We start from the raw sequence: 16745 nt of genomic DNA on the forward strand, positions 1-16745 counted from the left end.
TTACCTTTTGACTGAACCGATTCCTGTCTTATATTCCTGATTTATGAATCTGGGATTTCACCTGGTTGTATCCGTGTTATCCTCTTCAGTTTTGCGATGTATGTCGCGATCTTGTGTGAAATCCTTGTTCCTGGGAATATTTGAACGTGGCCATATAATGTTAACCTTCGTTTTCTGATGTCTGCTGACAGATTGGACGGTTTCTCTGTTGATTTACGGTGTTTCAGCCTGTATTCCCCTTTCGTTCTTTCCGGTCGAAGAATTTTCCTCATGATCTTTCGGTCTTCCTTCAGGATGTTCTCCAAGTCTCCGTTTCTATTGATGATCAGCGTTTCGCTCTCGTACAGTACTTCAGTTTGGATCACCGTAATATAGTGTCTCATCTTTGTGAGTGTGGACATGGACTGTTTGCTTGTTCTCCCATATGCTCTCTAAGGTTTATGTAGGCGAACTATATGTGCTTTCTTATGTACCCATGCTGGTTTTAGGATCTTACCGAGTTATATGAAGTCTGAAACACATTTCGTCTGTCGGTATTTCTTTTTTATGAATGTTGAATCTTGTACAAATGAACTCAGTTTTCTGGAATGAGATTTGTAGCCCACCTTTTTCAGCGCATTCCTTGATGACTTCTATCTGTTCGATTGCTGTAATTTAACTGCCCGCTAGTACCACTAGGTAGTCTACGAAACCCAAGCAAATGATCTTGATATCATCTTTAGTTCGTCTGAGCTGAGTGGGTTTTCAGTGGTTCACATATTTTATTCTAAAATGATTTTACTTAGGACGAGGTTGACAAGGAGTGGAGACACTCCGTCACCTTGTCGGACGCCCGTAATAATCTCAAAATAATCCGATATTTCACCCAAGATTTCAATTTTGATTTTATGTTAATGACGATTATTATTAATAATAATAATAATATTGGTTTTACGTTCCACTAACTAGTTTTACGGTTTTCGGTAACGTCGTGGTGACGTAATTTAGTCCCACTGAGTCTTTTGGGTTAAAAGTAAATTACCGACACGAGGCTGACGTGTTTGTGCACGCTCAAATACCACCAGACTGAGCCAGGATCGAACCTGCAAAGTTGGGGTCAGAAGGCCAGCGCCTCAACCGTCTGAACCACTCATTCCGGCTTCTTCTTATTATTATCTTTATTATTATTATTATTATTATTATTATTATTATTATTATTATTATTATTATTATTATTATTATTATTATTATTATTTGTCCAATATAAGCATAAAATCCATCATAAAAATGTGTGCTTACAACATGTCGGGCATGCTAATAGAAAAACTGAATTTCTTAGTATTTACACCAAGGAGCATCAGTCACTCGGAGAGGTCGTAAGGGTAGTGATATTGTAAAATTCAAATTTCATCTCAGTGTTGTGAAGGATCACCAAAATTCATAAAATATGCCAATTATCGAATTTTTCGTAAAGGGATCGAACACAGATCATTGCGAGATATAACACTCAACGAATACCTCCGGGACACGAAAAAACAACATTTTAAGGCCCTGAAACCAATCGTTTCCAAGATATTTACACAAGGATCACCACACCCCACCCCCACCCCCAAACTCTGGGAAACTGATCAAGTAATGGCCAGCCGTGACCATGGTAACGCCAGCTCAAGATGTCCTCCTCAACTTTCCTTCTAGCCCTGTAAAAGGCAGTGTCAAGACATGGCGGGACTAACTTACACAACTGTTTATTTTGTGTTGCCATCTCTTGACGTCCTCAGGAAACGCTTCTTGAAGTCTTCAAGGCCTCCTGTGACAGCTTACTTTACAGATGAATGTTGCTCTATGATACAATCTAGCAATTAATTATATCGAAAATTAACCTAAATTCCGTTAATGCTTTCGAATGTGGATTACTTGCTTCAATCGTATGTATCGTAGTTGGCCATTCCACTTTGCCTCCTAATTCTAAAATGATGCCTTTATTACGTCTTTTGTTGACTCTCTTTAATCCAACCTGTATAGGCTTCGTCTTAGTCGTAGATTAAAGCAATTGTAAAGTCAAATGTGAATCCTTCACCTTAACTTCATAATAAGGGAAATCATAACTACATACTTACTAGTAAAAAATAAGCTTTTACCATGACGAATATAAGACCAAGTGTAAGGACTGAGCCATTATAGCATGGTAGTCTGTGGTCCCGCCGCTGCAAGCGCTGCAAGCGATTATATCCAACACATGCTCCTGTAGTTCTAGCAAGCCGGGTACAGAAAATTGTGGAAGACGTTATTGTGTGAGATATTTCAGTAAAAAAGTTGAATTATCTTTTGTTTCAGATACCAAACTCAGTTCATTGCGTGTTGTGTACTTCAAGCATGTATCTTATATGGCTTGATTAACTAAATAGTTCAGCATGCCGTACTGCTTTGTGCCTGGCTGTAAGTCAGGCTATGGTAGAGTAGATGATGATATGCGATTTTTTTCACCTCCGAAGGAGATAAATCAATTTGAAAATGGGCCAGAGCTATTCCACTGAAGGATACTGAGTTAATGCCTAATAGCAGAATTTGTCACGTTCATTTCTCTGACGATTTGATAGTAAAACCAGTTAATTTTATAGTGAATAGTAAAAAATTGGATATCTGTAGGCTGTAGTTCTTATTTCTATGCATGATTTTTTTTCCATTCTACCCAGTCGTGGTATTTTAATTGTAATCTCTCATTGTTTTTTTAAAAGATAGTATATATACTTATCAGTTACGCAGTAATACGTTTCCTGGGGCATGACTCTTAAGACCAGCTGATCGGTACTGTGGAGCTTGCTCACTCTAGCGCTGCTTGGCGGGGCGCGCTTGAACTAGAGGAGTCCTCACACTTGTTCTTATATTCGCCTTGCTTTTACGATGACTGTTAACAAGGCTCAAGGTCAATCACTGAACGTAATAGGGCTCAATTTGCTCCAGGGTTGAAACTCAGAGGAATGTATACATTTACGCTCGTAAGAGTGCGATACGTAATATCGTTTATCCAACCGCAATGGATTAATGATTTTACAGTTAGAATAGATGTACAAAGCTAACGAAAAGATGTAAGTAATTGAAGACCTTCCTGGAATGAGGATGTAACCAACCCATTTTTGAAAAGTAAGATTTCAGTGACAACAGGGTGTGTCACCACGGCTCTATGCTGTGGTGTCATATTATGTCTTACATTTGAACTTCAAGCTGGTTTACAACCAACAGAACTTTGTCCTCCGTGGTGTGAGCATGGAACATCAGTCAAGACGGTGCACAGTGCTTGTGTTGGTTCCTCACCAGGTGTAACAGATCATTTAAATAAAGGCCAGAGACGAAATCACATGTATATTTTGAAATATTTTCTTGACATTTTTGTTATTTTCATTGTATGTATGTTCAGTCCTCGGCCCTAAGGATGGTTGGATCCTCAACCGTTCCACCATCAGCTGCCATAGATGGCCTAGGTATCACTGAAAAGGCGTACTAGGGAAATGAGGAATGAGGTAGATTCCTGTTGCTTTCCTCACAGAGCCAGAAGTTGCTATTACATATCAGTCTGCCAAGCCTACTGAAATTTTATTATTTATTTATTACTTTTATTGTTTTATTATTTATTATTTTTGTTATTACACTAATGATATTTGCTATTATTTATGCTCCAAATGCATGTACAGGATTTCTCTTACACACGTAAGCCATGTTGCAGTTTGTTTTCCATTGCATAACTTCCAATTGATACATTACTTTTGAAACCTTAACAATAAAATATTGTTTTAATACATGAAATCATGTGTACACTTGCAATTGGTTCATGTACTTAATACCAAGGAAAAAACCTCAAAAATAATTTTCCTCTCTCCTGAAAAATTACTAATTTGTTGGTTACATCCACCGTTGCCAACCGTACGGTCTGAACCGAACTTTCAGGTTTTCAACACTCTATGTACGGTGTGCGGTTTTGATGTCAAACCGTAGGCCTACGCGCTATACACGTTTCTGCAAAAAAAATTTAATGAACATATTATATTATTAGAAATGTTCAGATTCTGTATATACGGTACCTCGTTTTCTGGACATATATAATGCGGCCTCCATTTATCCTGGGACCTCCCGAGCTCTGAATATTGTGATTCTCCTTTGAGCTGGTTTCAGATCAACCAATGAAGCGCCTGAATAGTCTGACACGTGGGATTTTTCTATCTCACTCCGCGGCCCGGATTACGCTACTTCAAGCTTTATTAACTGTGGATCTCGTAGCCGTGTATGTATGTTGGATATTCAGCCCGAAGGCTCGTTTGATCCTCTACAGTTCCACCATCAACTGTCATAGATAGCTTAGGTGTCAATGAAGAGGCATACTAGGGAAGGGAGGAGTGAGGTAGTTTCCCGTTGCTTTCCTCACCGAGCCAGATGTTCCTATTACATATCAGTCTGCTAAACCCACTGAAACGCATGCACCAACCGACCCTATGAGCTATATTTTAACATCATTCGTAATAGGGACTGGCTGCATAAGGAATGGTATTACTAGCATCACTCATACCTCAGTCACTTTCATACTGTCCAAGCCAAGGATGAGACAGAGACAGATCAATAAAAGTAACAATTTTATTCTAGCCCATACCAGAAGACATAGTGCACTGTAAACACTATATCACGCCAGAAAAAAACATCTTGTAGCCGTATATTTGCTCAGTCACAGTCTTAGATGAGCCCACACCGAACTCCGTCAATCGTTTCTTAACCAGTGTAAAGTGTGGTGTAACACTAAACATGTGACAGTGCAGGGACCGGTTGTAAACTCTTACGGATAACGTGATTTCGTCAAAATTTGGAATAATATTGTGATGTACTTACAAACTCTTTTTCGTGACAGTGCAGTGCTTCAGTTTATTGTTAGTTAACTTATTATCTATTAATATTAAGCGTACATTATTTTCTTTTTCGTTTATTTTGAATTTTAAGTAAGTAAATATGCCGTTAACTTCTGATTCCAAAAATAAAGCAGGTCGTTCGACACCCAGAAAATTAAAACTTTGTTAAAACACCCAGAGGGAAACAAAAGTACACCGAGCTCGATAGCTGCAGCCGCTTAAGTGCGGCCAGTATCCAGTATTCGGGAGATAGTAGGTTCGAACCTCACTGTCGGCAGCCCTGAAAATGGTTTTCTGTGGTTTCCCATTTTCACACCAGGCAAATGCTGGGAATGTACCTTAATTAAAGCCACGGCCGCTTCCTTCCCACTCCTATCCGTTCCCTGTCCCATCGTCGCCATAAGACCTACCTGTGTCGGTGCGACGTAAAGCAACTAGCAAAAAACAAAGTACAAGCAGTCGTGGGAGGGTATAGAAAGTACAATAAGTGAATGCGTCCTAATCCAACATGTGAAGGAAGGCCGAAGTGTATATTTTTTCGTTTAATTTCAGTTAAGTGTTCCTATTTCACATTATTGCTACTTGCTATTATGAACACATTCTATTGAATTTTAGTGTGTTTGGGTGAATATTAGTACTGTACGGTTTTACGATAAAGAATACGCATTACTTTGAATTTCTGTATAGTTTTTCAATTTTCGAAGGTTGGCAAGGCTGGTTACAACCTTATTCAGGGCAAGTCTTCAATTCGTAATAACTCCAGAAAGTTACAAGACCGCAGAAGAAGAAACGGAATTGAATTTCAATTTGTGATAAATTTTTAAATTTTGTTTATAGAATATTACATTCTGTTACCACAACAGCTCATGTGTATTATTTGGTTACCTCTAAACTTTGCAAGTGTGTGTTTGGGGATATAAATTAACATGATACATTGCGCGTGGAAACCGCGAGAAACTGCGTGACATAGAAGAACTTACCCACATACTGGCCAAAGTCGGGAGGATGGTAAAATATCTGGTTCTTCCACATGTTGAGGTCCAGCAACATCACTAGGAAGATGATCCCGTAGTTGAACCACTTGCCTGAGAACACAATCAGTTTCTTATCATAATAGAGAACAACCTTTATACTTTGAACTCTTACTGGAACAGAGTTAAGTTTAGGACTTATGACGGGAAATTCTTTTGAACAGCTGTATAGAAATCACCACAACATTAAATACACTGATGCCACTGTTGTATGAACATCCTTGCAGGAGGTTGTTTGATTTATTTCCACAAGAGGGCTGTGTGTCTCACTGTGTGATATTCAATAGCAAGTGATGGTATAATGACGTAATCATACCAACCTTGTTAAGAAACATTGTGTTCGTATGGAACCAAGTTTCCTGTTACCGAGGGCACAATTTAGCGTGGGTTAAATTTGTATTCTATTGCTAAAGGAAGGAGCAAGATTTTCGGGAGGATTGGACTAAAAATCGCCTGCAACAATACCAAGACTCTGAATACCACCGTGGATTGGAAAACACCAGAAGGTAGAAAAATTATCTTGGAGAATATGTAAAATGAACGAACAGGTATAAAAGAGAGGGTGAAAAATACCCACCTTGCGACCAGAGAAGTGTACAATAAAATAAACATATGAACAGACTCAAATTTCAGGTGCTACAAGATAACAGTAAGGAGCGCGGGATTGTACGCGGCCGAGAAGATGGCACTAGGAAGGCATGGGGAAGAGGAAGTGGAGATAGAAAAACAAAATGTCCTGATGATCTCCGAAGGAAGAAGGCTCAAAAGAGCGAGATTTGCAGGACATATGCTCAGGATGGACATAGAGTGAATGACTAGAAGAGTACGGGAGACAACGGATGGGACGAGAGGAGAGACGGGAACTCCGAAAGGACTGGACTCAGATGGGGATCGAGGTGAAAAGGGCGGAGAACTGGAAAAATAAATATGCACCAACCAATATCCCACAGAAATGTAGAAGAACGGGATAGAGAAACACCAGTGGGGCAGACAAGAGAACTGAAAATATCAGCTGAAGAACGGGAAAGAAAGAGAGAGAGGAGGAAGGAGTGATGGGAGGAGAGGAGGAAAACCCAAACCATGACAAAGCTGCCTGTGGTCCTACAGAGGCCGTAACGAAAGAAGAATAAACTATCCACGAGAAATCTCTCTTTCTTTCGTTCTTCCTTTCTTTGTTCTTGTTTTCTTAATCCGTTTATCCTCCATGATTGGTTTCTCCCTCGGATTCAGCGAGCGATCCCACCTCTACCGCCCCAAGAGCAGTGTCCTGGAGCGTGAGACTTTGGTTTGGGAGGTACAAACGGGAAGGAGGCCCGGTACCTCCCCAGGCGGCCTCACCTGCTATGCTGAACAGGGGCCTTGTGGGGGAGGGGTGGCAATAATGAAAGGGATATACAAGGAAGAGGGAAGGAAGCGGCGGTAGCCTTAAGTTAGGTACCATCCCGGCATTTTCCTGGAGGAGAAGTGGGAAACCACGGAAATCCTCTTCCAGGATGGCTAAGGTAAAAATCAAACCCCCCTCTACTCAGTTGACCTCCCGAGGCTGAGTGGACCCCGTTTCAGCCCTCGTACCACTTTCCAAATTTCGTGGCAGAGCAGGGAATCGGACCTACTGGGTGGCAGCTAATCACGCTAACCACTAAACCACAGAGGCGGACTCGTTCTTTATTAGCGAATTCATTTCCTTTTCCGCAGGTTCTCCCACTCCCAAGTAGGTTGCAGGTGTGACGTGTGTACCACATGTGGACTTGGACCAGATTTACGGATGGATGCCCTTCCCGACACCAATCCTGTATGGAGAAATGTATTCATTATTGCGAGTTTTTGTGGTGGTTGCTATGTTGTGTGTGAATGAAGAGATTTGTAATAAGACAAACATAAATACACATTCCCCGAGTCAGAAGAATTAACCTAGTGAGACCGAGAATCAAACCAGGGATCCTTAAAATATCAAACACTGACAGTTACTACTAAAGTAATGCATAATGTATGCGCATACAATCAGGATCTGATTTACAAAGTGCCGGGTGGAGTGGCTCAGACGGTTGAGGCGCTGCCCTTCTGACCCCAACTTGGCAGATTCGATCCTGGCGTGGTCCGGTGGTATTTGAAGGTTCTCAAATACGTTTCTCGTGTTGGTAGATTTACTGGCACGTAAAGAACTCATGCAGGACTAAATTCCGGCACCTCTCAATCTCCGAAAACCTTAAAACGTTAGTGGGACGTAAACTCAATAACATTATTATTATTATTATTATTATTATTACTATTATTTACAAATTCTGGGCTAGAATATTTTTATAGGAATGCTACCAGCGTAAATAATCTAGGTGTTTCTAGGAATTAGTGTGCAGCTCCAGAGCTAAATGGTTAGCATTCTGGGCTTTTGGTACAGAGGGTCCCGGGTTCGAATCCCAGCTGGGTGCCGTCTCCATCATTATGAATCGTCTTTGGTACGGTCCCATCTCACACATATGTAGGACTTCTACTAGGAAATGATCTGCACCGAGCCTTTCCAGAGGCCATACCCCGTTGTTGTTATTATTATTATTATTATTATTATACAGTACAATATGGAGAGCCAGTGTGACCATACGATATTGTGATCAGGGAGGATTTCAGCGATGACGGTTCTGCACCGAGTAGATCTTCACCCTGGAAACTATTCTCTAGTTAAAATATGTGAGGGATGTGAACTTCGCCGTGGTATTTGTCGACGTCAGAAAGGCTTACGACTCAATTGACCGCCAGACACTCTTCTCAGTGCTGCAAAAACGAGGAGTGGACTACAACACAAGCACCATCATCCAACAGACTCTACAGACACCTCCTCTAAGGTAAAATTCAGAGTAGAACTGTATCGGAGTTTCAAAATCACAACTGGCATAAGACAAGGAGATGTCCTCTTACCTGGTCTCTTCAATTTGGTGCTCGGCAAAGTCATAAAGACCTGGGAACTTTCACTGAGCAATTTCGGAATCAAACCGGTTACCATTGGAACAGAAACAAGGAAGATCGAGATCAGGAGCCTGGTCTTCGCTGATGACATCGCCATCCTAACCAACAACTCTAAGGATGCTGCAGTTGCTGATCAATCCCTGCATGAGACAGGGGCGAAGACAGGATTGCACATATCATACGACAAGACTAAGTACATCGAGAGTAAGCACCCCGGGAAAGCTCCTATGACGACCATCTATGGAAAGATTGGAGAAGTCAATCGTATCTTGGCGAATGGGTCCACCCGAACGGTAGAGACGGAACCTCCATCTTATCCAGATGTGCCAAACTCAACGCAGCATAACAACTGTCGCAAAAACGTTACAACAAGAAGTGCATTTCGAAGAACGGCAAACTATGCCATTACAAAACTTGGTTTCGACCCCAGCTTTCATATACCTTAATGATGAACAGGAAAGGTACCATGGACGACCTGAACAAAAGGCGAATATTCGGAACATTCGTGGACCAAGAGGGCTCCCAAATGGAACCTACCAACTGAAAGCGAACTCTGAATTGTACTAACAGTTGAAAACGGCTAACACTAGCACACGACGTAGGCGGCTGAAGTTTTACGGACACCTTCTGAGAATGGAGAACAGTAGGCTTACGAATAAGATCATCTCACTCATCAAAAGCTCAATAAAGTAAAAGAAGACTTAGCTTCCACTGGGATTTCTGATACTTGAAAATGATCAGCTCGTAGTCTCTCCTCTACCAGACCTCTTCGCAAACCTCTTTCGCAAAGGAAATAAAAAAACTAATAATAGAGCTCAAGAAGTATAGCGAAGGAAAGTGAGCATCCATAAAGAACTAGACATAAACACTACCTAGTGGGCTTAAATCACTAATAATAATAATAATAATAATAATAATAATAATAATAATAATAATAATAATAATAATAATAATCAGTATTATTATTATTATATACCAGGATAGTTGGCCGTGCGGCACGGCTGTGAGCTTGAATCCGGGAGATAGTGGGTTCGAATCCCACTGTCTGCAGCCCTGAAGATGGTTTTCCGTGGTTTCCCATTTTCACACCAGGCATGTGCTGGGGATGTACCTTAATTAAGACCACGGCCGCTTCCCTCCCACCCCTAGGCCTTTCCTATCCCATCGTCATCATAAGACCTATCTGTGTCGGTGCGACGAAAAACCAGTAGCAAAAAATTATAGTGTATAATGTATAATGTATAATATATCATTATTATTATTATTATTATTATTATTATTATTATTATTATTATTATTATTATTATTATTATTATTACAAATTATTGGAAACTACATCGTTCTACTGTTTTGGTTTTCAAAATGTGGACTTTCAAGAAAAGCATTTGAAAAATCGGGTGAGTTTAACAAGAAATCAGTAAACATAAAAAAATCTTGTTACTGGAGCGATTTTCCTAATAAACATTGCAGTGCACTATTTGATAAGAAAATACAGTGGAACCTCGATATCTCGAATCACCTCAGTCGAGTTATCGAAATTTGGAGATATAGAGAATACCGTTTTTCAGCATGTACTGCACATAACTGAATCATATGTATCTACGGGCTTATACTGAATACATTATTTTTAAGAGTATTTACAAATATGCAAACTCTATTTTAGGGCATCACTTTAATTTTAACCTTTATTACAGTCATTTTTAGAAGACAGGAAACAGTACATACGGCAGTGAAACAAGGAACATACCTCCGTTAACACCTTTATCAAAATCCGTTAATCTCTTCTGTTTGTTACTGTTAACCTTTCCTCCCTTCACGTTGAAACTTCTCGTCAATACCACGCAGCCGAGATTCGTAAATGGAGCTTGTCATTTGCGACTTCGGGGGAGTTGCTTTCGTATGTGACTGGTAATTAATTCGCACCCGAGAAACAATGAGGTTTCGCCGATTTTCCGATCACTAGAACTTCTAGTTTTTCGTTTCCCGTCATATTCGCTCCCAGCATCACTGTAACCCTTTCTTTACTTGTTAACTGTTCCTCACAAACCACAAATGCCGTATTGCACAGTTAATGTTGCACAAAATTCGAGTTACAGAGTATTTTTTGCTTCAAGGGGGAAAAAAGTTCATTGGAGAAATCGAGAAATTCGTGTAACAGAATTTGGAGTAATAGAGAAAAAAATACACGTGGATAATAAGACAAACGGCCGGGAAATTTATGTTACTTCGAGATACTGAAAATTCAATTAATGGAGGTTCGAGATATCGAGGTTCGACTGCAGTAGATTTATTTAAGAGATGAAAATTTAAAATGGTAAAAACTGTGCATGAACAGTCAAGATAGCTACATAATGACACTTCTTATAGAGTAATGCAAGAGTTTTTCTTGATGAGTGGTTGTTATAAAAACTTTCCCGAGCAGCCAGAGAGAAATTACATAAAATATTAGAGGAATTTGGAGTTAAATCTAAATTAGAAAACTTAATACGGGAAAGTTTTACAGATATAGATTCAAAAGTAAATTAAAAAATATATAAATACGGGTGTACGGCAAGGTGGTGGCTGATCGTCAATAATGCTCAACTGCATCCTAGAGAAAACTGTAACAATTTGGAGTGAAAAATTAAATGAACATAAAATTTTCACCGATAACTTTGGGGAGAAGAAAGTGCTGAAATTAATTCCCTGGCATTGGCAGACAATTTTGCTATACTTTTAAAGTGTCTGACAGATGAAACAAAACAAATCAATCTCTTGTAAAAAAAATAGCCAACAAAACAGGTTTGAGAATCTCTGTAGAAATAAACAAATGTATTATAAACATTAAAACCGCTCCAAAATTTTTGACAAATAATTCAAGAAAATAATCAATCTATTCAAAATGGTTTTATAAAAATCTCCTGTATTTTTCCTTAATTTATTCCAGTCCCTTATTCCTCCTCCTATAAATGAATATTTGCCAAAATCTGTCCTCTTGAATTCCAACTTTGTCTTCATATTATGATCTTTCCTACTTTTAAAAGCTCCACCCAAGCTTATTCATCTACTTGAGTCATTCCACGCCAACTCACCACTGACAACTCGAAACATACCACATAGTCGAGCATCACGTCTCCTTACTCCTAAGTCCTCTCAGTCTAAAGTTCGCAACACTTCAGTAACACTGCTCTCTTCTCGGCAATCACCCAGAACAAATCCTGCTGCTTTCCTCTCAATTCTTTCCAGTTCTCGCATCAAGTAGTCCTGGTGAGGGTCTCATACACCAGTGCCATACTCTAACTCCGGTCTTACTAGAGATTTACACGCCCTCTCCTTTACATCCTTGTTACAACCCTAAATACTCTCATATCTATGTGAAGAGATCTGTAACCTTTCTTAACTACCTCATTCGGTTGCGTCACTTTCTATAACTTTTAGTTTCTCCAGCATCATCTCAAGAGCCTGATTTCTGGCATCCTTCTTTATATACTGCTATCTATGCCGCAAACAAGTACAGAGTGCCAAGAAATGTTTTCCGAAGTGCCTATATGCTGCTGCGCGAAGTGACATCAGCAGTGAAGTTGGCACCACGGCTGCTGCCGCTTGTATCAAAACAAAACAAACAAACAACAAACATTAAACTTTGTGCTCACCACAATAATTCATAACAGATGCTGCAAGAGTTGTCCTTGTATTCGAAGACAGACTTCAACACGTCTACACATATTGTCGGAGACTTTCGCTAGAGTTTCTTGCGTAATGGACTGCATACATGTCAGTTCATCAATCCTTTCTCGACTCTTAAAAGCATAGGCCTGTCTGTTCCCGGTACATCATGAACTGAGCCGATCACTCCAAATTTACTGATTAAATCCCCAACGGTATCGCAGTTAGAACACGCTGAATCAGGATACAGCGCCTGAAATTCTAGTTTTACATGTTCTGTAAACCCATCGCCTTCGTGGAAAACGTATTCCAACAAAATACTTTCTCTTCAGTAGTAAACACTACCGCTTGTACCCTGTTGCTCTATTCCAATAATCTATCTGAACGCTCGCTTCATGCAATAGCCCACAGCTCACACGTGGAGCCTTCTCTGCACTGCTATCCTGTCAACCTTGGGCTATCGTTGAGTGAGCGTAACAGGTATGACACCGTGCTGCCAAGTAAACTGCTGATGCTACCTTACCCAGCAGCACAAAGGCACTGCGGAGAACATTTTCTGGCATCCGTTATATTTTTATTTAGTTCCAAAAACTCCGCAATAACTTCCCGCTCAGTAGTCACGTACTGTATGTAGGTCTGCTCTGGTCAACTGACGAGCCGACCTGCCTGACAACGCTCCAGACGGTCTGATTTGGTAAGGTGGTCAGGTGGTCGAATTGCGTAGTCGCCTGACTTCACCCGACTACCCGACAAGAGTTTCATCGGACGACACAGCTACACAAAAACCTGATTTAGAGCCTGATCTGACCATATCAGATTGTCTGGAGGGTCTTTAAGAGGGGATAAGCTGGGCCACAGTGCAGCAGATCACACTTCAGGTCAGTGCTGGACAACAACGACTTGTGAGCAGCCGTAACATCTAGAACCATCTCCTCGCCATAGGGTACAGAAGTAAGCGACCAACATCCCTCTGCTCATCACCAGTTACAAGGCACGACGACTGACTTGGGCAAAGGAACACCGCCATTGGACGCTCAGAGCATGGGGAGATGCGTTGCGGTACCAGTTGGTACAAGCTGATGACCGGGTACGGTTGTGCCGTTAACCACATGAAGCAATGGATCACTCTTGCAAACAAGGCACGGTTTAGGCCGGTGGTGGTGTTATCCTCGTATAGGCAGTGTTTACGAGGGCTGAAATGGGACCTTTGGGAAACCTCCCTCACCAGAGAACATTGCATTGTTCATCTCCAGCATCCTGAAGGCTACAGGTAAGGTAGAGGGCCAATATTTTGTCCCTTAGCAGATTTGGACTTAAATTCAGGAATATTATGGACAAGGCTACAAATTGGTATATATATTGCTGAACATATTCTCCACTTAGGAGCAAGTTACAATGAAACTGTTATAATGTAAGATAGTCAATATTTGACATAAATACAAAAAAATAAACTATCAAAATTTGTTCGTAATTTCGTCCCCCACCAAATTTATGAAAATAATAATTAATGTTAATATATTTTTCTTTCTAACCATACCAAACAATTTTCCTATAATATATTACTTGAAGGCCATTTATGAAAACTATTTTCTTGGTATTCTTTTTAATATACTCTTTCAGCGTTGCTAGTGAGATGTAAAACGCTTTACTTGCGCGTTTCTAACCCATTATCTTGTCCCTTAACATCCTTTCTCATAGCCTCCTTATCCCATAGATTGCATTTTCCCATCTGATAATAATAATAATAAGAAGAAGAATCTTCATAAATAACAAACAAAATGAAGGGGGAAGAAATTACGAACATTCCCTGATATAAAGGCGAAAGACAGGCATTTATACAAGTGAAGGCACATGCTTCCCCTAGTGCACTGTCACTGCATTGTCCTACATAAGAGGCTTGCAGTGTTGTCCCAACGACGCACTAGCCGCCAGCGTCTTGGAAAGGTGTACCAATCCAACTGATGAGCAAACTGCTACACTGGGGTGAAACGCTGGCAATTTCACGATTGAAAAAGCCTAAAAGGCTTAAATGTTCTTATTCCCTGATTTATTATAATGGCCACTACAGTAACTCACGCCAACCACCTCACGCCGGTAACTACACTACACGACTGAAATGCAGTCCAGTATTTCATAAACATATCAGTGTTCACTCTAGGAATAACAGACCTTTAATTTGAATGCTGCACAGACTCAGCTCAGCATGAAAAATAAATCCTCCTTGTACACGGAAACTAAACGTGGTGCACACGACCAACTCTCACAACAAGACAATGGGATGAGGCCACGCGAGTGCGCGCGGTTAAATATTAGGTATCAACCGTGCAAACTGTAAATTTCTAGTAGCATGAAATTAGGTGCGGGGACGGAATTTTGACGCCCTACCTCATATATCCCACTCATCGCTCCTCCATTGTGGCTGATTGGTTCGAAGAGCACTCGACGGATGTAAAGATGCTTGCCTACACTCGAGGAGCACCAATGTCAATCCCATTGAGCACATGATGGGCCTAGTATCAAAAGCCGCCAAATCCATTTACCCTACTTTCGGCTAACTGCAAAAAACTGTCCAGAATAAATCATTATTCAGAGAAAGATTTGATATTACAATTTTAAATTGGCCATTTATCGTAGAATTTTTAAATATAACAGTTTTATGGACTATGGTTTTCTTAAGTATTTATGAAGCAAAGCCCAGGAAATTTGAATGCGGCGGTGTTTCATACTGAAATTCGGATTTAGTGGGTTCTGAAACAAAGGAATGAAAGATTTGAAAATACGGATAACTCTGAAAGAGCTGCTATTACTTGCGTAAATCAATAATCACTTATAATAATTAATGGTTACTAGTTTGAATGTCCGCCTCTGTGGTGTAGTGGTTAGCGTGATTAGCTGCCACCCCCGGAGGCCCGGGTTCGATTCCCGGCTCTGACAGAAATTTAAGAATGTCAGGAGGGCTGGTATGTGGTTGAAATGGTACATGCAGCTCACCTCCAATGGGGGTGTGCCTGAAAAGAGCTGCACCACCTCGGGATGAGGACACGAGTTTACTTACTTTACTAGTTTAAATTAATTCAGATTTCTAAAAACAGAGATTCACTACCACTTATAAAGAATAGTATCACTTAATTATAATGCAGTTCAAAAGGCATTATGAAAATTAAACGTAGTTTGTTTACACTTTTCTTGCATTTACTTTACATCTGTGTCTATATCTTCTTCATAAACTACAACGTCTTCATTTTCTTCAGTCTGAAGTCCTAGACCTTCCTGTGTTTGTAAAGCAGAATAAAAGTGGAACAGGGCCGATGATCTTCGATGTTAGGCCCCTTTAAAAAACAAGAATCATCATCAAAAGTGGAACAGCTCATTGTTTCTTCATTCTTCTCCAAATCTTTCTGATAGTAATTTTGAGACCTCATTCAAAGAGAAGAGAAGGCTTCAACAGTGTGACATGCGAAAAAGCAGTAAACATATACTGAGCGCATGCTGGGAAGTCATGGGAAGCACTGATTGGCTGACGGGGATTTGACGGCCTTCGACACTACAAATGTCACTACAGGTATGGGATTTGGCGGTTATTGAAATTTAGCCTTATATTTGACTATGCATTTTAATGTTATATGAAAAAAAGGATGGTTGGATTGAATTTCTCGGGGTAAAAATTGTCAGTAGTGATGTGTAATTTCATTTTTTCAAAAAACAGATTTGGCGCCTCACATCTGAGGTGCTGTCGCTATTGATATGCGTGCTCTAGACATTGCTCCGACAAATCGTCGTAGATTATGGGAGGCTGTGCAGAGATTATGGATCAGTATGTCTCCCGAACACTTCTGGTGTCTTGTGGACTCTATATCTCACCGTATCGCCGCCGTCATCAAGGTGAAACGGGGTACTACACGATATTTGCCAATAATGGGCACTCCAAGGATGTGAATATGCTTGCCTACCCCTGAGGAGCACCGATCTCGATCCCATTGAGCACAGAGTCTCAGCTCACGTAGGAGTTTCATTAATAACACCAGAACACCATCAGCCACATCAAGTGCTCTGGCAGCAACAGTCTGCACCGTAATCGGCCAACAGAAGGAAGTTCAGCACATACTTCACAATTTTGGCCTGTCTCGAACACCCTGAATCAGATAAGAACTGGAACAAAGTCTACACTCAAAAAATTGGGTTATACACAGATAATGACAGTGGTGCAATTCTAGACCTTGAGCATCCAAATTGCCCTGTGGAA

At 40.5% G+C, this 16745-nt stretch overlaps 1 protein-coding gene across 1 annotated transcript in view; it reads right to left on the reverse strand.

Moving 5' to 3' along the window:
* Positions 1–16745, reverse strand: part of LOC136857359 (transmembrane protein 117) — a 132530-nt gene that overhangs the window by 21497 nt on the left and 94288 nt on the right. Inside the window, exon 8 of the mRNA XM_067135972.2 lies at positions 5849–5953. Within this exon, the coding sequence (XP_066992073.2) occupies positions 5849–5953 (105 nt within the window). The remainder of the gene's footprint in view (positions 1–5848; positions 5954–16745) is intronic.

Source organism: Anabrus simplex, chromosome 1 (assembly GCF_040414725.1).
Source record: "Anabrus simplex isolate iqAnaSimp1 chromosome 1, ASM4041472v1, whole genome shotgun sequence".
Taxonomy (NCBI): Eukaryota; Metazoa; Arthropoda; class Insecta; order Orthoptera; family Tettigoniidae; genus Anabrus; species Anabrus simplex.